The following is a 27,213-nucleotide window of genomic DNA, read 5'->3' as shown; positions in this document are numbered from 1 at the left end:
GATGCCTACCTGCGTAGGCGTGAGGGCCGTCTTACACTCTCGGGGCATAGTCGTCTTGCATACTTAGACGACCTCTTGGTGAAGGGTCCCTCTTTATGAGCAGGCAAGGAGAATGTCAGCATCACGCTAAGATACGCTATTCCGCTTAGGATGGTTGGTCAACAGGGAAAGGTCATCCCTTGTCCCAACCCACAGGATTTTCTTCCTAGGAATGATCTTCGATACCTCCCGAGGGTTGGTGAGTCTCCCTCAAGACAGAGCCGTACCGCTCCAGCAGGGAGTCCGGAAGCTCCAGCAGCCAGTTCCTCGCTCCATTCGTTTCGGGATGAGGATGCTGGGGAAGATGGTGGCAGCAAGGAGAGCGATTCCGTTTGCCCAGTTTCCTTCCTTCACCCGCTACATCAGGCTCTCTTGTTAGATTGGGATATGAATCCTTTTGCCCTCGATCAGCGGTGCCAGCTATCCTCTCAGCTCAGATAGTCACTGGAGTGGTGGACGGTCAGATCTTCGCTTCTTCAGGGTAAACCTTTTCGCCCAGAGCACTGGCTAGTGGTCACAACAGATGCCAGCCTCCTGGGCCTGGGGAGCAATGTTTCATTACCACAGGACTCAGGGCCAATGGTCGCGACAGGAGGCACGCCTCCAGGTCAGCTTGTTGGAGATACGTATAGTCCGGCGGACGCTGCAGTATTTTCGGCACTTCCTAGCCGAACCACCCGGTTGGAGTCAGTCAGTCAATGCCACGGTAGTGGCTTACGTAAATCATCAAAGGGGCACGCGCAGCAGGACAACCATGCGTGAGACGGGACACGTCCGGCAGTGAGCCGAGAACATCCAGCGGTATTTTCGGCGGGCCACATCCCAGGGGTAGAGAATTGGGCAGTCTACTTCCTCAGCCGACAGGGGCCCGGCACCCCGAGGTTGTTCAGCATATTTGCAACGATAGGGGACACCAGATGTAGATCTGATGGCGTCCAAAATGATCGCCAAGGTGCCCGTGTTCGTTGCTCGGGCACGTGTCACATGAGTGTTCGGGGTGGAGGCGTTGGTTCTACCAGGGGACCAGTTTCACCTTTCCATACCTGTTTCCTCCGTTACCATCGCTTCCAGGAGTTATCAGAAAGATCAAGGTAGAAGGGGTACCAGTAGAGCTGCTGGCACCAGATGGGCCCTGACGGGCATGCTATGCAGATCTGATACAGCGGCTCACCGACATCCAGTGGCGATTGCCACAGTGTGCGGATCGGCTGTCCCAAGGACCGATCTGCCACCCGAACTCGGGGGGGCCCTGGGTTACATGGCATGGCCGTTGAATCTTGGATTCTAGCTCAAGCGGGGTTTTCACCACGAGGTGGGCGCTACAATGGTTAGCGCCTGGAAGCATACCTCGGCGAGAGCATGGTCTTTCGCCCCGGACATTCTCTATTCCCGGCATCTTGGCCTCTCTCCAGTTGGGCCTAGATGCAGGATTAGCCCGAGCTCTCTTAGAAGTCGGATATCGGCATTGTCATTCCTATCCGAGTGTAGAATGGCTACTAATATGCAGGTAAAGGCTTTCATCCAGGGAGTCTCTCATTTAGTACCTCCCTATAAGGCGCCAATGGGCACCGGGGACCTTATCCTAGTCCTGAGTGTTCTGCAGGAAGCTCCCTTTGAGCCGCTACAGGTCTTTCCTTTACCATTTCGTTGTGGAAGGGGGTATTTTTGGTAGCCGTCACCCCAGTTAGGCGATTGTTGGAGTTGGCGGCACTGTTGTGCAGAGCACCGTTCCTCGCTTTCCGCAAGATAAGGTGGTGCTTAAGTCAGCTCCCCCCTTTTTTCTTCCAAAGAGGTGTCCTCATTCCATATCAAGGAGGATATTGTCTTGCGCTCGTCCTGTCCGGTATCAGTGCATCGCGTGGAAGAAGCGCTGCACACGTTTGGCCTGGTAAGAGCTCTCCGGAGGTACGTGTCAAGGACAGCACCCTAGCGCCAGACGGATGCGCCGTTCGTGCTCCCTGAAGGGCCCAGGAAGGGACTCGCTGCCTCAAAAAACGACCATAGCCAGAGGGATCCATTTAACTATTCAAGAGGCCTATCGCATCAGAGGGGCGCTGGTTCCATCCGAGATCAAAGCGCATTTTACTCAGGCAGTGGGCGCCTCCTGGGCGCTTCGGCGGCGGGGCAGGTATGCAAAGCAGCAACCTGGTCCAGCCTGTACACGTTTACTAGATGTTACATTGTCCATACTCAGGCTTCGGTGGATGCGAGCCTGGGTAGAAGGATTCTCCAAGCAGCGGTAACGCACCTTTAAACAAGGGATGCATGGAGCTTGGATAGGTGAGTCAATCTCCCACCCAGGGACTGCTTTAGGACGTCCCACAGTACTTGTGTCCCCCAATGAGACGAAGGAGAAACATGGATTTTTGTGAGTACTCACCGTAAAATCCTTTTCTCCGAGACGCTCATTGGGGGACACAGCACCCACCCTGATAGCCTGTTGGCTCTTGTTTATTTGATTAATGTGTATGTTGTGGTGAAGGTCAGGGTGGTCCTTTGCCAGACATATTGTTTACTGCATTAAGGCTAATGGTTATTGCACTCCTACTGCTTTTGCACTAAACTGGTTTCCGCCCGCAATCGGGGCGAGGGTGTATGCGGCGGGGGAGGAGCTAACCTTGTGTTGTATTGCCTAGAGTCAGCGTCCAGATGGCAGTAGCATACACCCACAGTACCTGTGTCCCCCAATGAGCGTCTCGGAGAAAAGGATTTTACGGTGAGTACTCACAAAAATCCATGTTTCATAAAGCTTCTTGGCAGCGGGGGATGTTCACCTCGTTCTCTCCCTCTCTCTCATCAGCCTTTGGGCAGCAGCTTCGGTGGGGACACAGGTTGTGGGTATGTGAGTACTGCACTACAGGTTGCTCCCTCACTCTGCTTTCTACCCCCGACGGTCAGCACCAGATAAAGCCTGTCAGTATGCCCAAGGTAGAGCAGTCCCGCTCCTCCTCATCCGCTTCAGCGACCTTGGTCAAATATTTTGTATGTACAAAATGCAATGTCAGGCTTCCTTCAGATCAGTCCTCGCCACTCTGCTCAGATTGCAGCAGACCCACGGTGCCACCTACGCTAGAGAGCAGGTGCAGTCCCCCCGCCTTACCTGTCAGAGCTCCCGCATTATCCCTGGAGCAGGAGGAAGCCTCCTTGCCTGCCGCCCAGGGGCCATCCATCGCCACGGGAGACAGTGAGTGTCCAGGATGGGCCTCTTCCTTATCTAAGTCCGTGGCCGACCTTACCAAGGTATCACAGACCTTGGTAACGGTGCTTGACAGATTGCCACTTCAGACTCCAGTGGACACAGGAGCATCAAAGGACCCTCCTTTTGGGCCTTCTAGAAGCCGTAAAAGGTTTAGACAGGACCACCAATCCAGGTCCCCTTCTCACTCCATCTCACCGCCAAGATTCCTCTGGCCGTCTGCCTCCTCCCGGTCCTCATCCCCGGAATCAGGCGAGGCATTATCAGAGACACATTCAGAGGAGGGTTCTGAGTACGGACCAGAACAGTCCCAGGGCGTCAAGGATATGGTTAAGGGCCTCATTTCCGCAGTCAATGAGATCTTTAACATTGGGGCGCCACATCAAAACCTAAAGATCAGGCTTTTTCATTTAAGTGTCATAAGTCCCCCACTAGGGCCTTCGCCTCCCACAAGGATTTTGAGGAAGTGTTGGCCAGGGAAAGGGAAAACCCAACCAGGCGGTTTCAGAGGTTAAGTCGTTTTGGGATTCTATATCCTTTCCCTCCAGATCTCACCGCCAACTGGACTGCCTCTCCTTCGGTGGATCCACCAGTGTCCAGACTCTCTACCAATACAGTCCTCCCACTCGCCAGTGGGGCAGCCCTAAAAGATCCCAATGATAGGAGGATAGAATCCCTGGTAAAATCCTCCTTTGAGGCAGCAGCCGCTACATTGTGTCCAACCTTCGCCTCAGCCTGGGTAGCTAAGTCTGTTACAGAATGGGCCAAACAGCTTACACAGGGCATATTGGCTGGGGCACCACCAGCGGAACTGGCAGAGTTCGCAGATCAAATCTCTTGTTGAGGGAGGGCTAAATTAACCCTTCATGGTTGACCAAGTGATTTCCAAATTAATACACAAGGCGTTGCTAGCAACTGGGAATGCCCAGACGGAGAGGTGTGCCTCTGTATGGGAGGATCAAGGCAGATCACTAACCCCATTTATTATGTCACCTTTTTATAGTATTTTGCTTAATTATGCAAAATACTCAGCTAGCAATAGCATCGTCGTAATACATTTACTTCATAAGCCAATAGTATTGCAAAAAAATTGGAATATGTCCCTAGTTACGTGATGTAGAGAATAGAACAATAGCGCATTCTTCAGGGTCTCATATCTTGTGCGAGCTGCAACAGTCTGGTTTTATAAGAGCTGCGAACTTTCACCTAGTTACAAAATTTAACTCGTAAACAACAAAATGGCGTCACATATACAAAAATGGAGATCTGGAGATCAAGATGTCCCATACAACTGAATACTGTACTTCACAATCCTCCCAGATAAATTTTGTTAACTAATATGCAGCATCAGAGGTGCTATCCCAAGCCATAAGCTCGGGGGGTACTGGTGTTCACATGGCTGATGCCGTGTTACCAGTCATGGCTGTCGCGGCGCACCCGTCCCCCCTGTATGCTGCAATTTACCAATAACAATTTTTTGATTACGGTGGTGGAGATCTTTTGTAGGTAGCCATGTGCTTGGCTTCAACATCTTCATCAAATAGCTTTTTAAAATCGGTGCAGAGAAGAGCAGGGACAACGACACCTTTTGGTATCATCATTAGCTGTCTTAGTGCAGAATTTCCTAATACATACAGATATACACCAAAGAACAAGTTTTAGTATCACATATACAACAAGGATACAGGCAGCAATGTGTAACAAGCTCTGTAAGATCCCAGCTATCCAGCCCCCAATTCCCTTAACTCAATTGACTGGATTGAGAAAGGAGAAGGTGTCTGACCACCAACTGTCCTTATTACGATCATTATCTTTATCGTATTGATCTCTGAGTCTTTGAATATCTTCTAATTTTAACTTTAACTTCTACCAATACTAATATGAAAAATGCGAAAAACCAAAACATTATGCGCCCTTTATGCGCTATTGGCTTGTTGGGTGATGAGGAGGACTTGATAGGGACCGTCATACAAGGGTTCTAGTCCGTGCTTCCTGACATGCCTCTTCACGACTACCAAATCACCAGGCTTCAGGTTATAACAGGTGTCGGTTTCTGCTGAATCTGGAAAACAAAAGGAAACTAGAGCATGGGTGTTAGCAAGATTCTTACTAAGCTGAATAACACATTGAACAGCACGGTCAGTTTCTTCTGATAACTGCTGGGGCTGGAAATTTGCAACTGGGGGCCTAGCACCAAACAATATCTCATATGGGGACAGGCCATGTTTTACAATAGGGGTAGTACGAATGTGGTATAGTACAATGGGTAGGCACTCTGGCCATGGAGCCGTAGTCTCCTGCATCATTTTGGTCAATTGTCCCTTCAGTGTGCCATTCAGCCTCTCAACTTTCCCACTGGATTGTGGATGGTACGGAGTATGGAGGGCTACAGTGGATCCAAGCATTGTCAGAACTTCTTGGTACACATAAGAAGAAAAGGCCGGACTTTGATCATTTTCAACAACTTCTGGAACCCCATATCTGCATATGACTTCCATCATTAGTTTCTTCGTTGTGGTTTTTGCAGTCATGTTGGTAACAGGGAATGCTTCCGGCCAACTGGAGAACATGTCAACAACCAAACAGTATTCATACCTTCAAGACTTAGGCAACGTGATATTGTCCACCTGGAGCCTTTGGAAAGGATAGTCGGGCTTAGCAGGATACTTCGGGGGTACACGTTGAAGTTGATCGGGATTACAAGTCTGACAGATATTACAGGCACGGTTGAGCGCTGTCAAAAACTGTGGAAATTCCCGGGGCCCAGTAGAATTTTTGCACCAGTGCGAGGGCCTGATTCTTTCCTCGATGTGTAGGTCCATGTGCCCATGTGGCAATAGCAGGGTATATCCGCTTAGGGAGACACACAAGTTGGTCCTTTTTCCAGAGACCATTATCCATTCGTGCCCCATCAGTCTTCCATTGCTTCACCTCTTCCTTTGGAGACATTCTCTGCATCGTCATTAAGCGGTCTCGCGGGGTCCGACAGAAAACTTCAGTCTGTTGTAGATCATCAGGTTCTTGTAGGGTCAGTGCTTCCTGTAACTGTTTACGTTGAGAGCGTGTGGTCACCATAGTTGGTATGGTTTGTTCAACGGGTAAGAGAGCGGCGGCTTTTGCTTGCATATCCGCAAATGCGTTGCCAACAGTCAGTGGACTGGTCCTAGGACCGTGCGCCTTAACTTTGATAATGGCCACCTGAGTAGGTAATTTGATCGAGTCCATGAGGGTTTTAACAGCTTCAGCATTTTTCACTGGGATTCCGGCAGTAGTAATAAACCCTCGATTGGCCCATAGAGCCCCAAAATCGTGAGCAATACCAAATGCATACCGTGAGTCCGTGTATATATTAGCCCGTCTGTTCTTGGTCAAAGTACATGCAGTAGACAGAGCCTGGAGTTCTGCTTCTTGTGCTGACTGTGATGGCGGGAGCGCAGCTGCGTGCACTACAGTGCCCTCTGTGGAAACAGCGTATCCCGTGTGGAATCTACCAAACTCGTCAGCATATCTTGAACCATCCGTGTATAACACCAGATCAGGATTTGGAAGTGGATTTTCGTTGACATTTGGTGGAGTAGCTGTTTCTTCAGTCAGAAGTTGGGAACAAACATGTTGGAGAAAATCCTCATCACTGCCATCTTTCTTGGGGACCGGCAGTAAAGTAGCGGGGTTGATTGTAGTACAGCGATGCAACTTGACATAGTCAGGCAAAAGGAGTGAACATTGCAGCCGTAAGTGTCGTTGCACAGTCAAATGTCTTGGTTGCTGAAGGCTCAGTATTGCTGCAATATCATGCGGGGCAAAAATGTGCGTTTCATGCCCAAGAATTATGTCTGCAGTCTTGTCAAGCAACGAGTGAGTGGCGTGAACTGCCCTCATGCAACTTGGTGATGCTCGGGCCACTGGGTCAAGGCAGGCCGAATAATAGCCCACTGGTCGTTGCCTGTTGCCATGTGACTGTGTAAGTACCCCTGCTGCATGTCCTTTATTCTCAGACACATACAAATGGAACGGTCGAGTATAGTCCGGGATGCCCAAGGCAGGTGCGGAAGCAATGAGCCGCTTTAACTAAGAGAAGGCATGATGAAGGCTTTCCATACAAACCGGTGATCTTTCCTTATAGCTCATTATACCGTCTTTTAAGGCGTTGTAAAGGGGTTGCATTATGCGGGATGCATCCGGTATCCACTGACAACAATAAGTGCATAGTCCATGAAAACGCTGGAGTTCAGTTTCATCTTTTGGGAAAGGAAGGGAGCTGACAGCTATTTTTCTTTCTTCTGTGAGGTGTCTGACACCCTGAAGGAGACAGTGACCCAAGAATATCACTTGACCAAGGCAGAACTGAAGTTTCGAGGCCAAAACCCGACAGTTCAGTGCTGCCAGATACTTGAGGAGGCTAACAGCACAGTGGCAGCAATTGCTTCCTTCTCTGTCCGTGCACACAATATACAAAAAAATCATCCACATACTGAAGCAGCGTGACCTTGGGGTGATCTAACTGCCTGGGCAAAAGACACTCGCTCATGTTTTTTGCAGACTGGTTGGGACTGTTTTGGGCCCCTTGTGGCATAACTGTCCATATTAACTGCCGTTCCTGATAAGTGAATGCAAATAGAAACCGGCAGTCTGGGTGTAACGGAATCCTAAAGAAGGCATTGGTAAGGTTGATGACTAAACCAAACAACATCCTGGGGCATTTGGGACAAAAGAGTATGTGGATTAAGCACCACTGGAGTTTCCAGAACAGTAGCTGCATTACCTGCCCGTAGATCTTGTACCAGCCGGTACACAGGGGGCTAGCCAGGTGGGGTCTTTTTCTTGACGGGAAACAAGGGCGTATTACATGGAGAAACACAGGGTACCAGAGCACCGTTATCAAGTAACGTTTGTATTTGTTCCTGAAGGCCCCGCTCCTGATCATGTTTCAAAGTATATTGATGGACTTTGGGAAAAGGGGCACCAGGTTTGAGGAACACTTTTACTGGTTCTACAGGCTTTTTCCCTATATCATTTGGCCCTTTTGACCAAAGTTTAGATGGTATCTCTGAGAGGTATTTGGTGAGTCATTGATCCTCAGGCAATATTGGAGGTGGATCTGGGCCTATCAGGGCCATCATAACTGTGGGAAGGGCATGCAAAATACAAATTTCCTCACTGTCTTCATCTGCATAAGGGTTATGTAACGCAAGAACCATCTGACCATCATTTTGGATTTGTATTCTGGAGCGGAACTGTGATAATAAATCTACCCCCAGTAAATTTACTGGACATGTGAGAGAGATTACGAACTGAGCAGTAACCTCGGGGAATGGTCCCACAGGGATGGGTTTTGTAAAAGTATGTTTATTGGGTCTGCCATCTACTCCGATTAAAACAGCGGGGGTATGACAGTCTGTCTGAAAGTGATTGAGTCGGCCACAGCGCCAGCATTGCAGACGAGAATTGGCACGGCGGATCTGGGGAGTAAGGTTCCCAGCCATAGGATTAGGAGAGATATTGGAGTACGGAGCTGAAGTTGTGTATGGTTGGAGCGCTGGGGGGGAGCTGAGTTTGCTGTGTGCTACTGATAAGGAAGAGCTATGTGCCTGCAGCTGCGGTGGGGGCTGAGATTGGAGAGGAAGTGGTGGGGGCAGTGGTGGGAGGTATATGGTATCAGCAGCCCTGGATGCCGCGTCTTGCGCAGCTCAAGCATCCAGTAACATGGTAGCCGGTCTGGCTGAAGTCTTGGCAGGCTGATTTGTCCTCAAAGAAATCACTGACCAATCTGCCGTTTCAGGGTGCCCGTCTCTTTGGGTCAATGTTAGATCAAATCATTAAGGATGCAACGGGGGGTACAAGCTCCCTTCTCCCTCAGGCCAAGCCTCATCGATATGTTTTCAAACGTAAGGCTCAGCCCTTTCAGCCTTTTCGCCGTACCCCAGCGACAGGCGCTTATGCTCAGGGCCCACAGAGGTCGCAAGCACCTAGAGACAGGAGGAGGGTATCTTTGCGGGCTACCCCTTCATGGCATTACCGCCGTTCCAACAGCAAAACTACCAGGTCAGGGCCGAGCAGAGCCACTTCAGCCTGACGCCGGCAGGGAATCCAACTCCCTTCCCAGTACCTCTCCCAGATTTGGAGGCCGCCTTCTCCTCTTCAGAGATGTCTGGCAGAGTTCAGTAGAGGATATCTGGGTAAAGGAGGTGGTATCCACAGGATGCAAGATAGACTTCAACGCGCTTACGGGAGACCCGTTTTTTTCTATCACAACCTCCAAAAGACACTGCTATGGCTCTAGGGTTTTTTCAGCAATCGACTCTCTCCTCAACGCAAGAGTTATCGTCACCGTTCCCGAGCAGGAACGTTTTACCGGCTTTTACTCAAACCTTTTTGTAATACCAAAAAAGGATGGCTCAGTTTGTCCCATACTAGACCTCAAAAGGCTAAACAAATGCGTCCGCTTACGCCATTTCAGGTGGAGTTGATTCGGTCGGTAATTACACCTATGGAGGATCAGGAATTCCTATGTTCCATAGATATTCGGGACGCCTACCTGCACGTCCCCATTTTTCAGGGACATCAAAGATTTTTGCGTTTTGCTGTCCAAAAGCAGCATTTCCAGTTTATGGCCCAGCCCCCAGAATTTTTCCAAAGATTATGGCGGCGATGGTAGCTATATTAAGGGTCAGAGGCATAATATTAGTACCATATCTCGACAATATTCTTGTCAAAGCGCCCTCCTTCGCTCAGGCCCATGAAGACCTAGCTGTCCCGGTTTGGTTGGATCGTAAACAGGGAGAAATTTCACCTAACGCCAACACAACGCCTAGAATTCTTAGGGATGATAATTGACACCCGCTGCTCGAGAGTCTTTCTCCCAGAAAGAAAGTGGGTTACCCTCCAGCAGGGAATTCGCTCTCTGTTAAAATTCCGACTTCTATCCTTTCGCGCTGCCATGAGAGTACTGGGGAGTATGCTGCAGAGGAACATCCTCCAGTGGGACAGGTCCATCTCTTCGCTGGATCGCCCCTTCCTTCCTTCCATTCAGACCAGGGAGTCCCTCAAGTGGTGGCTGACCTCCCCCCTCGTTCATCTGGGACGGCCTTTTCCCCCTGTCCACTGGCAGGTGGTAACTACAGATGCCAGTCTCCTGGGCTGAGGTGCAGTATTCCAAAACCTGACGGTCCAGCGACGATGGTCAAGGCGAGAATCCTCACTATCAATCAACATTCTAGAACTGAGGGCGGTCTATCTAACACTCCTCCATTGGGAAAGCTACCTCAAAAACCAGCCAGTCCGGATTCAAACGGACAATGCACACAGCGGTGGCATACATCAATCACCAAGGGGGAACCAGGAGTCCCCGGGCACTGGCCAAGGTATCCAGAATCCTCAAATTGGCAGAAACAGCAATTCCGGCAGTTTACATTCCCGGCACAGACAGCACGGCCGCCGACTTCCTCAGTCGGGAGGGACTCGCGGCAGGAGAATGGTCCTTACATCAGGACGTGTTCCGTCAGATATGCCGGCTATGGGGGACTCCAGACGTGGACCTACTGGCGTTGCGACAGAACAGAAGGGTCCAACAGTTTGTCTCAAGATACCGCGATCCTCTAGCAATAGGGGTCAACACGCTGGTCATTCCCTGGACATAATTCAGACTCTCTTACCTGTTTCCCCCTCCTTCCTCTCCTACCCAGACTGCTAAAGAAGATCAAGGCAGAGGGGGTGTCGGTCATATTGATCACCCCGTACTGGCTCGGGGGCCGTTTTACCACCCGAATTTGACGGCATGGCCGTTGAAACTACAATACTGAGAGCAGCGGGATTTTCAGACCGAGTCATTAATACAATGATCCACGCTACGAAGCCTTCCTCTTCCAGCGTCTATTATCGAGCCTGGAAGGCCTATTTTGGCTGGTGTGAGTCTAATCACATCACACCTATGCCCTGTTCCCTACCATCTGTCCTAGCTTTTCTCCAGGCAGGGTTAGATGCCGGTCTGGCCCTAAATTCCTTGAAAGGCCAGGTATCTGCTCTCTCTATTCTTTTTCAAAGAAACAATTTTCGGATTTAAACGTGCGCTGCTAGACAAAACGACTCCTTTCCAGATTGTGTACTTGTATACTTTTATTTTCCCAACGCGTTTCGAAGTCTCAAACTTCTTCCTCAGGGGATGACATGGTACATCCCCTGGTACATCTTTTAGTTTTAACCACTATTCTTTTTCAAAGAAATTTGGCCTCCCGCTTACAGGTTAAGACCTTTCTGCAGGGGGTGGCACATGCAGCCCCTCCTTACAAATCCCCAGTGGCTCCATGGGATCTTAACTTCGTCTTGAAAGCCTTGACAGATTCACCCTTTGAACCCCTCCAGGAAGCTCCCATGTCTTTGTTGTCCTGGAAAGTGGTATTTCTCGTAGCCATCACCTCTATTAGGCGGGTTTCAGAGTTAGCGGCATTGTCCTGTCGCCCTCCATTCTTAATTATGCACCAGGACAAGGTTGTTTTGGGGTCTCCCCTTCCTTTCTTCCCAAAGTGGTATCGGCCTTCCACCTGAACGAGGATATAATCCTTCCGTCATTTTGTCCCGCTCCAACCCATCCTCTGGAGCATTCTTTGAATAAGCTGGACCTGGTCACGGCAATAAGGGTCTATCTGGCCAGGACCGCTCCCTCCAGGAAGGCAGACTCGCTCTTTGTTATCCCCAAAGGGATGAGAAGAGGTCTGCCGGCCTCTTAAGGCAACAATTGCCCGCTGGATCAGAATGGCAATTCTGGAAGCCTACCGGGTGAAGGACAGGGTGTCCCCTGCTGGGGTCAAGGCCCATTCAACCTGGGCGGTGAGCTCCTCCTGGGAGGTTCACAATAGGGCATCAGCCTTGCAGTTGTGCAAGGCAGCCACATGGTCGTCCGTGCATACCTTTTCAAGGTTCTATAAGGTCCATACCTATGCTTCAGCGGACGCCAGCCTAGGCAGAAGAATCTTGCAAGCGGCAGTGGTGAGTTCTCCGACCTGAAGGAAGTTTCTGTCTTCTCCCATCCCAGGGACTGCTTTTGGATGTCCCACGGTTTCTGTGTCCCCCAATGAGACGAAAGAGAAAACATGATTTTGGTTGCTTACCGTAAAATCTGTTTCTCAGACCCTTAATTGGGAGACACAGCGCCCTCCCATGATTTTGTTACTTGTAGTGAATATATGATAATACATGATAATGTCTCCCCCTACTGCATTTTCACTAACTGATTGTCCTACAGCCGGTCGGAGGGGTGTATACTGCGGAGGCGGAGTTAACATTTTTATCATGGCTTTGTGTCAACCTCCTAGAGACAGCAGCACACACCCACGGTTTCTGTGTCCCCCAATGAAAACTCTGCGAAACAGATTTTACGGTAAGCAACCAAAATCCTGTTTTTCTGTTCAACGATCCCAGGCACATCGGTAACATTACAGTCCTCACAGCATTCCTCCTGCTCTTTCCCTTTCCTGCTTTCTTTGTCCTCACGCACATTACGGGGCAGTAGCGCCCTTGGCTGTACCGCAGCATCACTTCTGTAGGACCTCAAGACATAGGGAATCCCGTTCATCCGTTTCGCCCCGGACTTACCAGCTTCAGCCCTATTAAAGATCTGCCACATTGTGAATATTCTGCGCCCTGCACGACTCTTGGACCACGTAATTCTCTCCTTCACTTGCTGGTGTGAAACACTGTAACTCCCAGGGTGCTTGGGTCTCATCCAGCACCCGTCTGACTGCCCGTGCGCTTTTCTTCCAACAGAATGTTTCGTAGCTGCTGTGTCGACCGGGGCCTAGAGCCCTTGTGGACACTTCGGGCGTCCTCACCCTTCTGACCTGTTCCTATTTCCTACACTTAGCTAACCCATAGCAGCTCCTCCTACAGTTAACCCTTATGTGAACTACCTATCAACTGTACCTAACAAGGTCCACTAGTATACCCCAATCTAGTGGCCCAGTACAGAACTACATTTACCCACAGAGGTCGCATTAACGCCTGTCTGGGCGTCTATGATGCTCACGCAGGCGAAAAAACGCCTTCAGATTAGTACGATACGTCCACGGGACGCATCGTTCTAAGCTACAGTGGCAGCGAGTTGGATGGAGCTGGGGAAAGGGCAGTATCAGATGTTGCGGAGCGACTCACGTCATCGCGGCACGCCCTCCTCTGTGCTTGTCTCAGCGGGTGGTTGTGTGCAGCAGCGGCCGTACGGACACGTGACCCGCGCGACTGACATCGCGGCGCGCTCTCTCTGCTGGCACACAGTCACTGCTAACCCATAGTGACCCCTGGTGACTGCTGGCCCACGGTGACTCCCGGCCCCTGGTGACTGCTGGCCCGCAGTCACTGCTAACCCATAGTGACCCCTGGCGACTGCTGGCCCCCTGGTGACTTCTGGCCCCCTAGTGACTGCTGGGCCCATGGTGACTGCTGGGCCCCTGGTGACTGCTGGCCCCCTGGTGACTGCTGATGACTGCTGGCCCCTGGTGACTGCTGGCCCCCTAGTGACTGCTGGCCCCCTAGTGACTGCTGGGCCCATGGTGACTGCTGGGCCCATGGTGACTGCTGGGCCCCTGGTGACTGCTGGCCCCCTGGTGACTGCTGATGACTGCTGGCCCCTGGTGACTGCTGGCCTCAGTATTTCCGTTGGCAATTTTTGCAAAGTGTTACCACTGTCTGGGGTGAGGAGTGGCCTCTCCGCGGCCAATGGCAGCCGGGGGCAGGGCTTGCTGGCTGTGCGTTATTGGCGGCATGTGACGTGGGTGTCACTCGTACGGTGGTCAGCACTATTATGGAGACGGGGGTGCAGTATACGCATAGTGGGGTGCGGGGCATAGTTATGTTAGAGAAATCCTGATAGCATTTTTGCATTCTGTGTGAAGTTCTAATAACGTTTCCTAATGTTTTTTTTAATAGCACGGCAATGTATACCCCTGTATGGCCAATTTTAATTCATACAAATTGCGTACTCCTCCGTGGTGAAAAATACTCCTCAAAAATATTGGGAGGAGTATTTTTACTCCTCTGAAAAATATGTAGCGCGACCTCTGTTTACCCATATCTAGGAACTCTATACTAATAGTGCCCTCCTCTTATGAACCCGAAGGATGCACTAGCTTACCCTAATCTATACATAAATATGCAGAACTTTATACAACACAATATATTACAATCTTTACAGTATGGTAACACATATATGATGTGGCAGTACCAATAAAGAAACAGTGGTAATCCACTATAAGTGTAGCAGTACCAGGAATAATGACATGTATACATTAGGGCTTCTTCCTGATGTTGCTGTCACTTGTCACTGCCACATCTATCATCATTGCTGTCTTCTGATCCTTGTCTACTATCACAATGTCTGGTTGGTTAGCCAACACCTGCTTATCCGTCTGGATCTTGAAGTCCCACAGGATTTTAGCCCTTTCATTTTCCACCACTTTTTCTGGGATCTCCCACCTGGACTTAGGGGGGCTTAGCTCATATGCTGTGCAGATGTTCCTGTATACAATTCCCGCTACTTGGTTGCGGAGTTCGGTATACGCTGTTCTTGCATTTTGCATCCTGCCACTATGTGTTGGACGGTTTCTGAGGTTTCTTTGCATAGTCTGCACCTTGGGTCTTGTCTTGTGTGGTAGATTCCTGCTTCTATGGATCTGGTACTTAGTGCTTGCTCTTGTGCTGCTATGATTAGCGCTTCTGTGCTGTCTCGGAGTCCAGCTTTCTCCAGCCATTGGTAGGATTTCTCCATGTCAGCCACCTCCATTATCGGTCGGTGGTACATCCCATGCAGCGGCTTGTCTTGCCACGAGGCTTCATGTTCCTGTTCTTCCTTCCAGATCTGTTGTTGTTGCTGCCTTAGGCTTTCTCTCAGCATCTCATCTTCTGGCGCCATTCTTCTGGTGTATTCCTGGATACTCCTTGTTTCATCCGTGACGGTGGCTTGGATGCTTATCAAGCCTCGACCACCCTCCTTTCTGTTGGTATACAATCTTTGGGTGCTAGACTTAGGGTGGAGACCTCCACGCATTGTGAGGAGCTTTCGTGTCTTCACATCTGCAGCTTCCATCTCTTCTTTTGGCCAGCACACTATGCCAGCAGGGTATCTGATAACTGGCAGGGCATATGTATTGATGGCACGGATTTTATTCTTCCCATTCAGCTGGCTCTTCAGGACCTGTCTCACCCTTTGATGGTATTTGGATGTTGCTGCTTTCCCGCCTCATTATGGTTACCGTATCCCTGTGGGATGGCGACGTACTTGTAGCATGTCTGGACATCTGCTATATGCCCTGATGATAATTCCACTCCATCGGTCTTGACTACCTTGCCTCTTTCTATTACCAACCGGCTGCACTGCTCCAGTCCGAAAGTCATCCCAATGTCTTCACTGTAGATCCTTGTCAGGTGGATCAGTGAATCAATGTCTCGTTCGTTTTTCGCATACAGCTTGATGTCATCCATGTAGAGGAGGTGGCTGATGGTGCTTTCACTCTTGAACTTGTATCCATAGCCAGACTCTGTAATTATCTGACTGAGGGGGTTCAAGCCTATGCAAAACAGCAATGGGGACAGTGCGTAACCTTGGTATATGTGGCATTTGATGGTCACTTGTGCTAGTTGTCTTTGAGTTGACTTCCATTGTTGTTCTCCATAGCCCCATTGAGTTTCTGAGGAAGGGTCTTAATTTCATGTTGACATTGTAGAGAGCCAAGCATTCACAGATCCATGTGTGTGGCATTGAGTCATAGGCTTTCCTGTAGTCAATCCAGGCTGTGCTGAGATTGGTCTGTCTGGATCTTGAGTCTTGAGCGACTGCTCCATCTACTAGGAGCTGGTGCTTAGAGACTCTGGAGTCAATCCCGATGCCTTTCTGAGCTGGATTCATGTACTGGTTCATATGGTTCTGTATCTTGGTGGCTATGATTCCTGACAGGAGTTTCCATGTTGTTGTAAGGCAGGTTATTGTGCGGTAGTTTTATGGAGCGGTTCCTTTGAGAGGATCCTTCATGATCAGCACTGTTCTTCCTTGTGTTAGCCAAGCTGGGTGGTGACCTGCTTCTAGCAGTTGGTTCATCTGCTTTGCCATGCGTTCATGTATCACTGTTAATTTCTTCAGCCAGAAGGTGTGGATCATGTCTGGGCCAGGTGCTGTCCAGCTCTTCATGTTCTTGACCCGATGTTGGATGTCTGCTTCTGTAATGGTGACTGGTTCTTGCTCTAGGTGGTTGCTGTGTTTCATTCTCAGATCTTGCAGCCACATTGCACTGGTATTGTGTGTTTTTCCTTCTCCCATATGTTCCTCCAGTATTGTTCAGTCACTGCGGTTGGAGGAGTTGCTGCCTTTGTGTTGTTCCTCTGTAGTTGGGAGTACACTTTGGATGGTTCTTTGGAGAACAGGGCATTTATCTTCTTGGCCTCAGATTCTCTAGTGTATCTCCCTAGTCCTGCAGCGAGTGCTGTGAGCCTTTGTTTAGCAGTCTCTAGGTCTTCAGCTGGGGTCAGGACTTTGTACTTGTGCAGCTTGATCTTATTCTTGATCTTTACACCCTTCTGTATTTCTGATTGTTGGCTGACTTCCCATTGTGTCACCTTGATCTTCGTCTCCAGTCTTCTTTTCCAAGGGGGGTACGTACTTCTGTTGTTCTTGCTGGTTGTATAGCCAAGCATTTCCATGATTGCTGAGGCAGTAGCATAGATCAGGTTATTAGTCTGAGTTGTGGTGGTAGGTATTGATGCAAGTACTCTATTGACATCTTCTAGCATACTGTCTGGTGGTGTTTCTTTGCTGGGTCTTGGCAGTCGATCTCTGGTATTGATGGTATTTAGTTTATCTAAGATCTTCTGTTTCAGACCAGCTGCAGTGCTCTCTAGTTGGGTCGGGATTGGATCAGGATCTTCAGGGGGTTGCACAAGTTGTTCTTCCAGGTCTTCTTGTGGGGTGGATCTGCAGTGCAGTTGATCCATCTCAAGTTGTGATAATAGCTTTCTCTTTATGACATTGAAACGTTGGGTGACTAGTTGTTTCTCAGTCAGTAGACATGCAGGTCTCGTATCCATCCAGAGTTTCCTTTCCTGTTATAGTAGCATGTCATCAGATCCAGGTTTTCTTGCCTTGTCTATGAATGGTTTGTTCCAGTAGCCCATTTATCATCAGGTTGTCCTAGTTCCTCGACATCTGACATGGACCTTGTTAATCCAGGCGAAGTCCATGCCGGCATGACTCTCTTTGTTCGTGACACGAACGTATTTATTGAGGAAGGCACTATAGTGTTAGCAGTCTTGCCCAAGGACCACTACTAGTCGATTATTTCCAACAGGGCAGAGCTGGGATTTGAACCCTATAAGTATACACTGCTCAAAAAAATGAAGAGAACACCTAAACAACACAACATAGCTTTAGTTCAATCCCACTTCTTTGAAATCAGCCTGTCTGGTTATGAAGCCACGGCAATTGTGAATCAATTTCTCCTGCGGTTGTGCAAATGGGACAGACAACAGGTAGAAATGATCGGCAATTAGCTGGACATCCCCTATAAAGGAGTGGTTCTGCAGTGGGGACCACAGACCATTTCTCTGTTCTCATTCTTTTTGGCTGTTGTTTTGGTCACTTTTGCATTTTGTCATTACTCCCACTCCTAGAGGAGCTACTGTACAGTAGCATGAGGCAGTGTCTACAACCCACAGAAGTTGCTCAGGTAGTGCAGCTCATCCAGGATGACACATCAATGCAAGCTGTGACAAGATGGGTAGCTGTGTCCATCAGCACAGTGTCCAGAGCATGGAGCAGATACCAGGAGACGTGGAGGGGGCCGTAGGAGGACAACAACCCAGCAGCAGGACCGCTACCTCCACCTTTGTGCAAGGAGGAACAGGAGGAGCACTGCCAGAGCCCTGCAAAATGACCTCCAGCAGGCCATAAATGTGCATGTGTCTGCACAAACTATTAGAAACCTCCTCTATGAGGGTGATATGAGGACCTAACGTCCACAAGTGGGTGCAACAGCCCAACACCGTGCAGGTTGATTGCCATTTGCCAGAGAACACCAAGATTGGCAGATTCGCCACTGGCGCCCTGTGCTCTTCACGGATGAGAGCAGGTTCACACTGAGCACATGTCACAGACGAGAGAGAGTTGGGAAACGCCGTGGAGAGCGATCTGCTGCCTGCAACATCCTTCAGCATGACCAGTTTTGCAGTCTGTCAGTAATGGTGTGGGGAGGCATTTCTTTGGAGGGCCACACAGCAATCCATGTGCTTGCCACAGGTACTCTGACTGCCATTACGTACCGAGATGAGATCCTCAGACCCATTGTGGGACCATATGCAGCTGCAATCAGCCCTGGGTTCCTTCTGATGAATGATAATGCTAGGCCTCATGTGTCTGGAGTGTGTCAGCAGTTCCTGCATGATGAAGGCATTGATGCTATGGATTGGCCTGTTCGTTACTGATAGCTGAATCCAATACAGCACGTGGGACATCATGTTTTGCTCCATTCACCAATGCCAGGTTACACCACAGACTGTCCAGGAGTTGGCCATCAGAATCATGCTCAGGTGTTGTAGTGAGGTCGAAAAGGCACGTGGAGGCCACACACAATACTGAGCATCATTTTCTTGTCATGAGACATTTCCACTTAAGTTTTATCAGCCTGTAATTTGATTTTCCACTTTGATTTTAAGTACTATTCCAAATCCAAACCTCCATAGGATATTCATTTTGATTTACATTGATAATTTTTATGTTTTATTCTTCTCAACGCATTCCACTATGTAATGAATAAAGATTTGCAACTGGAATAGGTGAAGGGTCTGACTGCGAATAACCCTTCTTTCTTTCCCATACTCACTACTATCAGGCTGCTGAGCTGTATCTGAACCTGGACCTCATTAAGGAAGCCATTGATGCCTTTATAGATGGAGACGAGTGGAACAAAGCCAAGAGAGTGGCCAAGGAGCTGGACTCCAGGTGGGATGGCGAGTAGGAGCAGGGACGGGTGGGGGGCTGGAAAGTGGAGGCTGGGACAGTTAAAGTGTGTAGAGTGGTTGAAGTGACAGGTGAGGTGGTGGAGAGTGGGGGCAGAGACAATTGAGAGATGGTGAATGGGTGAGAGGGTGGAGAATGGGGGCAGGGACAGGTGAGGCTTTGGTTTAGAGAATGATCAAGGATGCGAATAGTGGGGGCGGTAACGCGCCTATAAATCCTTCCTGTCCGCCACAGTCTGATCTTATTTTTCATTCAGGTATGAACAGTATGTAGATGAGAGATATAAAGATTACCTGAAGAACCAGGGAAAGGTGGACTCGGTGAGATCATAACCACATGCTCCCCAAATGTGCAACTACTATTCTGTCTGTGACGTTCTCTCCTCTGTCACTCTCGCTGATGTCCTCTCCTCTTTCGCTCTTGTTCACGTCACCTCCTCCAGTATCGCTCTCTTTGACATCCTGTCTTCCTCCCTCTTTTTTCCATCTCACTAATGTCCTCTCGTCCTCCCACTTCTTTCCCTCTTGCTGACATGTTCTCCTTCTCTGCCTCCAGCTTGTCGGTGTTGATGTTATGGCCGCATTAGACATGTACGTTGAGCGTGGTCAGTGGGAGAAGTGCATAGATATCGCTGGAAAGCAGGTAAGGAGAATGGGGTCACTGACACCTATGATTAGCTTTGGACTCCCTACACACAGATGAGTCCCGGGTTCCTCCACACACGCGGGGGGGGTCCCGGGTCCCTCCACACATGGGGGGGGGTGAACTCCCCGATCCCCCCATACAGGGGTGGGGGTCTGTCCTCGGTCCCTGAGAGTCCTCCCCTGTTGCTGACGTGTCGGTGTGTAGTGCAAGGTACTGACCTCACGCCTCTTACAGAATTATAAGGTTCTCCACAAATACGTCGCCCTGTTTGCTACACATCTAATCAAGGATGGAAACTGGGAGAAAGCGCTCGCTCTGTACGTCCAGCATGGAGCTCCCGCCAATGCTCAGGTACAGTACTGTCAAGATATCGTCCATGTACCAGATCCCGCACCACGTACCTCGCCTTCAGTTTTTCCGCTGCCTCAGGTCTTCATCCTCTCACGCCCCCCGCACTCTCGTGGTACCTGCCCCATCCCCTGCGCTCTTGCGATACCTGCGCTCTCGCGATCCCCACTGCTGTCCTTTCCTTGTCCTCCCTTTGCGCTCTCGCAATCCCCGCCCCTGTCCTTTCCCGGCCCTCACTCCCTCTGCGCTCCACGCTCCCTGCGCTCTCCCAGTCCTCCCTTTTTCCCACCATCTTTGATTCTTTTTTTGTGCAGAACTTCAATATTTATAAGCGAATCTTCATGGAGCTGGTGAACAGTGAGGGAATGAACCATGCCGCTGTCTACCACACGTGGGCAAACCTCCGCGACATGCTTTACAACTTGGTAAGACTGCTGGGATTTGCAGTGCTCTGTATTTGGAGGGGTTCTCTCATCTCTGTGGGGTACTGCTCCACAGCTGCAGCATCTCTTCACGTCCTAGCAGTGTCTTCCCATTGACAGTGTGACAGTCTGGTGAAGTCCAGTGAGGTGAACTCTCCAGCGCACCAGGAGTTCCAGCAGATGATGCTGATCGCTCATTATCACTCTACCCGCTCCGCAGCACAAGGAGTCCCACAGCTGGTGAGATCCCTGACCTCTGAGCAGTCACTGATCGCCTTACCACCGCTTTCCCTTCCCCTGTTCTCCTCCACGGTTTTCTTATTCCCCTGCTCCCCTCATTCTCCCTTCCCAAGTTTCCTCTTTGCTATGCTCTTTTCCCACTCTCTCCTTCCCATTTTTATTCTTTCCCGCTATACCTGTCCATTCTTCCCCTGTACTCTTTTTTTTTTCCCTCGCTTTCATTCACATTTTCTTTCTTTCTTCCTTTCTCTCCTAGCCCCTTCTCTTCCTCCCCGTTATCTTTTTCTCAGTTTCCTCCTTTCCCTGCTCTCTTCCCCCCCCACACTCCTTCCCCAGTTTCCTCCTTCCTCTACTCTCCTCCCTGGTTTCCTCCTTTCTATGGTCTCCTCCCTGGTTTATTCCTTTCTACGCTTTCCACCCTGGTTTCCTCCTTCCTCTTTAACCTGCTCTCCCTTGTCCCTCTTTCCTCCCTTGCTGCCCCTTTCCCACTCTTCCTTCTGCCCCGCTCTTTTCCTTCCTCATTTTCTTTCTTCCCACACTCTCACTTCCCCAGTGTCCTCCCTACTCTCCCTCTATCCTCCACGGTTTAATTCCTTTTCCAGCTTCCCCATTGTGGTCCCTGGTTTCCTTCTCCTCTGCAGTCCTTTCCCCATTCTCCCTCCCCCAGTGTCCTTGTTTCCCCACTCTACCTTTCCCAGTTTTCTCACTTCCCCTTCCCCCCGGTCCTTTTCCCATTCTGGACTCCTGCTCCACACCTTCATCCCTCTGTGCTCCCTTTCTCCCTCTCTCCTTCCCGGTTTCCTTCTTTCCCCATTGTGGTCCCTGGTTTCCTCCTCCCTTCCCCAATTTCCTCCTTCCCCTGCTGCCCCCCCCCCCGGTTTCCTTATTTCCCCACTCTCCCTCCCCAGGTTCCTACTTTCCCACTCTCCGGTTCCCAGTTTTTTCCCTTTCCACAGTCTCTTTTTCTCATTGTGGTCCTGCTCCCCTCCTTCCCCCACGCTCCCCTCCTAGCACCACACTATCCCCTCGGGTTTCCTCCTGCGCTCATGCTCCCTTTCCCCACGCTCCATCTTTGTCGCGTTTTTCCCATGTAGCGGTCTCTAAGTTTTCCCCTGATAAAGCTCTTTCTGACCAAGACATTGTCCTGTTTTCATGTACGTGTTATTTTGCTGCATCAATAAATGATGTTTGTTATTTTTGTGCCGTGGTGTTCATATAGTACATTTCCCCCAATGTCAGGACGTGGTAGCCGCTAAGCTGTGCATCTCCTTGCTGCGTCACACAGATCTCCTCCCTGCAGACAAGGCTTTCTACGAGGCTGGACTGGCCGCTAAGGTAATATCTGTCCGCTCTCCTCCATGCCTTGGCGCGGACAGCTTGTTATGACTACATATGACACGTTCTCTGCCTCAGAGTCTTTGTGTCTCCATCTTCTTTATATTTTTTCTTGCAGGCAATGGGATGGGAGAACTCGGCTTTCATCTTTTTGAACAGGTTTTTGGATCTGGTAGACGTAAGTGATAACCACATGTTGTCATCCAAGTACCGAGCCACCTGCCTGCTGAGGCCGGGAAGGAAAGTGTGCTGGCTCCTAGTATAGCGTGTCATGGAGGCATTCATACTATTACAATACATGCGCTGTCACCTTGTATCCTCCGCAGGCCATCGAGGAGGGGAATCTGGACGCCCTCGACCACTCAGATTTTCAGTCCACGGATATTCCCTTTGAAGTTCCTCTTCCTGCAAAGCAGCACGTTCCGGTGAGAGCTTCTCATCCTGCCGCTGTAGACGGTCCGTCTTCTCCATCTCACTCTCATGTTCCAGTCCTCCTTCACTGCCCGTCTTCACCTCATCTAGAAGTTTTTTTTCTACATGGCCCATCTCCACCTCACCCTGCTGTGTTACTGTCCTTCCCGACCCGTTTACACCTCATCTGGATGCGTCTGTCCTACGTGTCCCATCTTGCTGTGTGGCTCATCTCCGCCTCATCTGGAAGTTTCTTTTAGACAGCCCTCTGTACCTCACCCTGGTGTCCCTGTCCTACTCAACCTGTCTCCACTTTATCCAGCTGTCTTTTCTACATGGCCCATCTCCACCTCACACTGATGTCCCTGTCCTCCTGAACAGCCCTTTTCCAAGGCAGCCTGGTGTTTGTGTCCTTTAAGGCTCATCTACACAGCTCCCAGATGTTCCTGTCCTCCTACATGACCCGGTACACCTCATCCGGAAGTCCCTGTCCTCCTCCACGGTCATCTTTATCTTATCCGGATATCTTTTCTATACAGCCCGTCTCTTCCCTGACGCGGTGACCCTGTCCTCCTACATGGCCCGTCTCTTGCCTCACCCCAGTGACTCCGTCCTTTTACACTGCCATCTCTTACTTCACCCCGGTGACTCCGTCCTACTATGTGGCCCATTTCCACTTCTGCTTGGTGACCTTGTCCTGCTACAATGTCTCATCTCCACCTTGCTCCTTCTCTGTATCACTGTATCTTCTTTGCAGGTGGAGAAGCGAGAGGAGGTGAGAGAATGGGTGCTGGCCGTCTCCATGGACCAACGAGTGGAGCAAGTCCTCCCGGTTGATGAGAGGGGCGTTTACGAGGCTTCATTGGTGGCTGCAAACAGTGGGATCCGGTCTCTGCCCTGTGTGATCACAGGTGAGGGGAGCAGTCATTAGATACCTGTCCCTCCCACATGACCGCTGAGAACGCCTCCCTCCTGACACTGAGCTGTGTGGATCAGACTGCAGCCGTAGCAGCTACATCCAGCAGGTCTGAAAATGAGGCAAGTACAAGCCTCAGTGAGTAACAGCACATGATAAATTACATCTTGGCCAAAATGCAGAAGCTATGTGTCAAAAATTAAGTACACCCTTACAGCATCTAGAGAAATGAAGAGGGTAAATATCAGACAGATGGCAAGTGTGAACACGTACAAGGGGCAGGCAAGTGCATCGCCCAGTGGTAAGGAGGAAAGACTATAGCCCTGATCTTGCCGCCCATCAGTCCCTGAAGTGGATGTCTAGCAAATCCACTGTGACCAAATTCACCGTAATGTCAGACCGTGTTCTGCTCCGAGAAATTGTGAAGAATCAAGACACCAGCTGCCTCAATCTCTACAAACGGAGTGGTGCAGATGCCCTGAACCCAGCCTCCTGCGTAATAACCATTCGGCTTGCATCGGCAACACAGCGGGGAAACTTGTGAGGAATCTCCGGACCAGATTGTCCCAACACAGTGCCGGTGGCCCATGCGGAGCGGGACCTGTTCTGTAGGACCACTACTTACCTCCGACCCTGGGGCCTGGAGCAAAGTCAGCTCGCCTAGCACAACTCCTCCTCTTAGACACCCCTGGTTTACTGGATCTGCTGGTGGTGTAGGCATGGTACTTCCCATCCTATCACAGATGCTGCGACCAGGACAGGCGGACCTAGAGGCAAAGGTCCTGTGATAGGATCCACCATCACATAACGGGGTAATCTGGATTATGTAACGCATCAGAGGCTTGACGACACAAGGTGCGACTACTGGGGCCCCATTAATACTATGCGGAAGTCATTGGGCCAGGGTACCACGGTGGCATACAACAGCAAGAAAAAGGCACCACATATTGATGAGCACACCCAACTTATCAACAAGTCTACAGACATCTACTGGGTAACATGGACAACGGTAAGAACAAAAAAAACAAAAAACCTGCTCTCAGACAAAGCTCCCCATAGATGATGCAGTCATACAATGAACCCCATAATAAAACAGATCCAGGTGTAACGGCTACAACAACCGTAAAGGAAAAAGAGTAAAGAACCGTGCCGAGAGCAGACAACACAACCCTGGTGGCACAGATCCGTGCGGAGAAAACCCTCAGATTGTGAAGTGAGGTGTGGTAGATATCACTTACACACAGTGCAAAAGATGCAGAATAACAATAATATATATATTACTGCAGGTCTATAATGTCCAGAGTCACAAGATGACTAAATAATGAAGGCACAGACCTAAAGTGCAGAAGAATAGTGCGCCCAGAAATGTCACTGTAATATCTAAGGGTTTAATAATGGAGTAGGTTAATTGGAAGAGAACATGAGGGATGAAGATCCCTAGAAGTACCCACTGGTACCTGCAGCAGGGTGGCTCAGTGGTTAGCATTGGTGCTTTGCAGCTCTGAGATCCTGGATTCAAATCCAATCTGATCAATCAAATCCAATCCTAGTAACGTACCATATCATGCTCCGCCGCTCCTACTGCACAGCGTCATTCCCTTAATGCAGATTATTCTGATCAATGAGGAATTCATCCATCGAGCGGTCTGATGGCTAGATGTGCCTGACATACAGCAGACATCAGCTCTACTCACAGACGTCCGCTTCTGCCAGAGAGGGTAATGGACCTGACAAGAAGGACGCCTCTCAGGAGCCAGAACCTTCTCTACACCTGGTCTCAGTGCAACGGTCCTCCACCGGCAAATCTTCTCTCACAGGTAAAATAGACAACTTGGTTGGGACTTGGGTCCATTACAGCACAATGTCCAAAAAAGGGAGAGATCAGCTGAAGCGCGCCCGTCAACCCCACACCACAGCACTGGAAATATATGGAGAAAAACCTTAGACCTCTGTCATCAGAAATGGGACGACTGAACACCACCAGAAGGAGCAGAGGAGACCCAAACCTGGGGGATTTCACAGAGAAGCGGTGCAAAGGAATATTCCGTTCATCACATGCCAACCAGCTCTGGAACAGTGCCGGGGTTTCCCCCTACAGCTCGCCAGAGAGGGGGAAATATGCTGTGAAAACACTTCAGTCTTCCTAATTCCAGGCTGAATTGCAAAGGAAACAAGCCACATTTGTGTCTGTGAGATGCCATCCTCCATGGTGTACTCACCCACCGAGGAGTCATGGATGGTGGGCGAGCATCACCGTCCTGCGGATGCTGATGAGTGGCTTAGTCCCAGCGGTCTGTGAGGTGCTTACTCTCCACCACTTGGCATAGCCATTACGGCTGTGGAGACGACCTCCCTGCACTCAGTAACATGGCGCAGCTGGACCTCATCCACCACTCTTCGTTCTTCAGAAGATGGCTCATGGTCTCTTTCTCACTCCTGGTGGTATACCTCCTAATATAATAACCCAGGACGTATATGTTCAGCTGGGGTGGTTAGAGCGGAGCAGGCATTGTCCGGTCACTGCTGGCATCTGCTCATAGCGGCTTTTGCTGTAGAGGAGAAGAACGATGACACCATGAACTGCCGGACACTGGATCGGACCTAGGACTAAAAGGCGACTAAAATAGACCAACCTCCAACAAACAAACATGATGATCAGAAAGCCTGAAAAAGAAAAGAAATCACATTGCTGCATCGGCCCAAAGTCCAGACCTCAGGCCAACAGAACAACCACGGCCAGACCATAAGAGACCGATGCAGAAACAACCGACCACAACGAGCTGAAGAGCGACGAGACTGAGGGTCATCCAGAAAATGGCTACTGCTGCTAAAAGGCTCCTGAAAGCTGCCGATTCATGGGGTGTACTTACTTATCACACTCTGCTCCTGCATTTTTGCCTATTTTTTTGTTAATGAGACATCACTTTTCTGGAGATTGTACGTCCACACTTTATTTTGTCCCAATACACAAAATCATAGAATCCAGAGGGGGAAACTGTATCTGCTCACACTCATACGACACTGGAATCTCAGCCGAAGGTGATACACACCACAAGTGTCAGCAAGCCTCCAGCAATGCAGAGAACAGGCCGCATGTGGGCAACCCCCCACCTGACCTAGTAAATGGCTGACAGAGCATCTCCCTGCAGGGTACCCCGTCCTCAGGAACAAGATCGAGTTCACACATCCGGGCAAAGCGGCAAACAAGGAAGACTGGAACAGACTGCTCATGGCCATTAAGGTGTGTGCCGCTCCCATCCCGCTGACATTCCTGTCCCCCATATCTTGCACCTCTGCCTATCCCCCTCCCCCATATCTTGCACCTCTGCCTATCCCCCTCCCCCATATCTTGCACCTCTGCCTATCCCCCTCCCCCATATCTTGCACCTCTGCCTCACCTCCGCTGACACCTGTCCTCCCACATTTAGTACTTGCTCCCCGTATCTGCCTTTTTATACCGCAGTTTTTGCCTGATCCTATAACCCATTTTCTGCCGCCCCCAGACCAGCCACAGCCCTGAGTGCCAGGATGTGCTGAGGTTCATCAGTCGGTGGTGTGGAGCGCCCCCCAACACCAGCTTTTCCTTCCAGTGAGGCGAGCGGCCCAGTCTGTAATAAAATGCTGTAGATTTGTCCCCGTGTCATGTCGTCCTTATCTGTGACTCCCACCCAGG

General features: G+C 50.1%; 1 protein-coding gene across 1 annotated transcript in view; it reads left to right on the top strand.

Moving 5' to 3' along the window:
- IFT172 (intraflagellar transport 172) overlaps positions 1 to 27,173 on the top strand; it is a 157,000-nt gene extending 129,827 nt beyond the window's left edge. Inside the window, exons 37-48 of the mRNA XM_073557770.1 lie at positions 19,096 to 19,205; positions 19,480 to 19,543; positions 19,779 to 19,865; positions 20,103 to 20,219; positions 20,531 to 20,641; positions 20,759 to 20,878; positions 22,118 to 22,213; positions 22,332 to 22,391; positions 22,540 to 22,638; positions 23,382 to 23,535; positions 26,690 to 26,781; positions 27,044 to 27,173. Of these exons, the coding sequence (XP_073413871.1) occupies positions 19,096 to 19,205; positions 19,480 to 19,543; positions 19,779 to 19,865; positions 20,103 to 20,219; positions 20,531 to 20,641; positions 20,759 to 20,878; positions 22,118 to 22,213; positions 22,332 to 22,391; positions 22,540 to 22,638; positions 23,382 to 23,535; positions 26,690 to 26,781; positions 27,044 to 27,133 (1,200 nt within the window). The 3' untranslated portion in view covers positions 27,134 to 27,173. The remainder of the gene's footprint in view (positions 1 to 19,095; positions 19,206 to 19,479; positions 19,544 to 19,778; positions 19,866 to 20,102; positions 20,220 to 20,530; positions 20,642 to 20,758; positions 20,879 to 22,117; positions 22,214 to 22,331; positions 22,392 to 22,539; positions 22,639 to 23,381; positions 23,536 to 26,689; positions 26,782 to 27,043) is intronic.
- The last annotated feature ends 40 nt before the right edge of the window (positions 27,174 to 27,213 follow it).

This window comes from Dendrobates tinctorius, unplaced genomic scaffold (genome assembly GCF_039654945.1).
Source record: "Dendrobates tinctorius isolate UK_male_01 unplaced genomic scaffold, ASM3965494v1 ptg000251l, whole genome shotgun sequence".
NCBI lineage: Eukaryota > Metazoa > Chordata > Amphibia > Anura > Dendrobatidae > Dendrobates > Dendrobates tinctorius.
The sequence above is the reverse complement of the archived record's forward strand: the minus strand, read 5'-3'. Positions and strand labels throughout refer to the sequence as shown.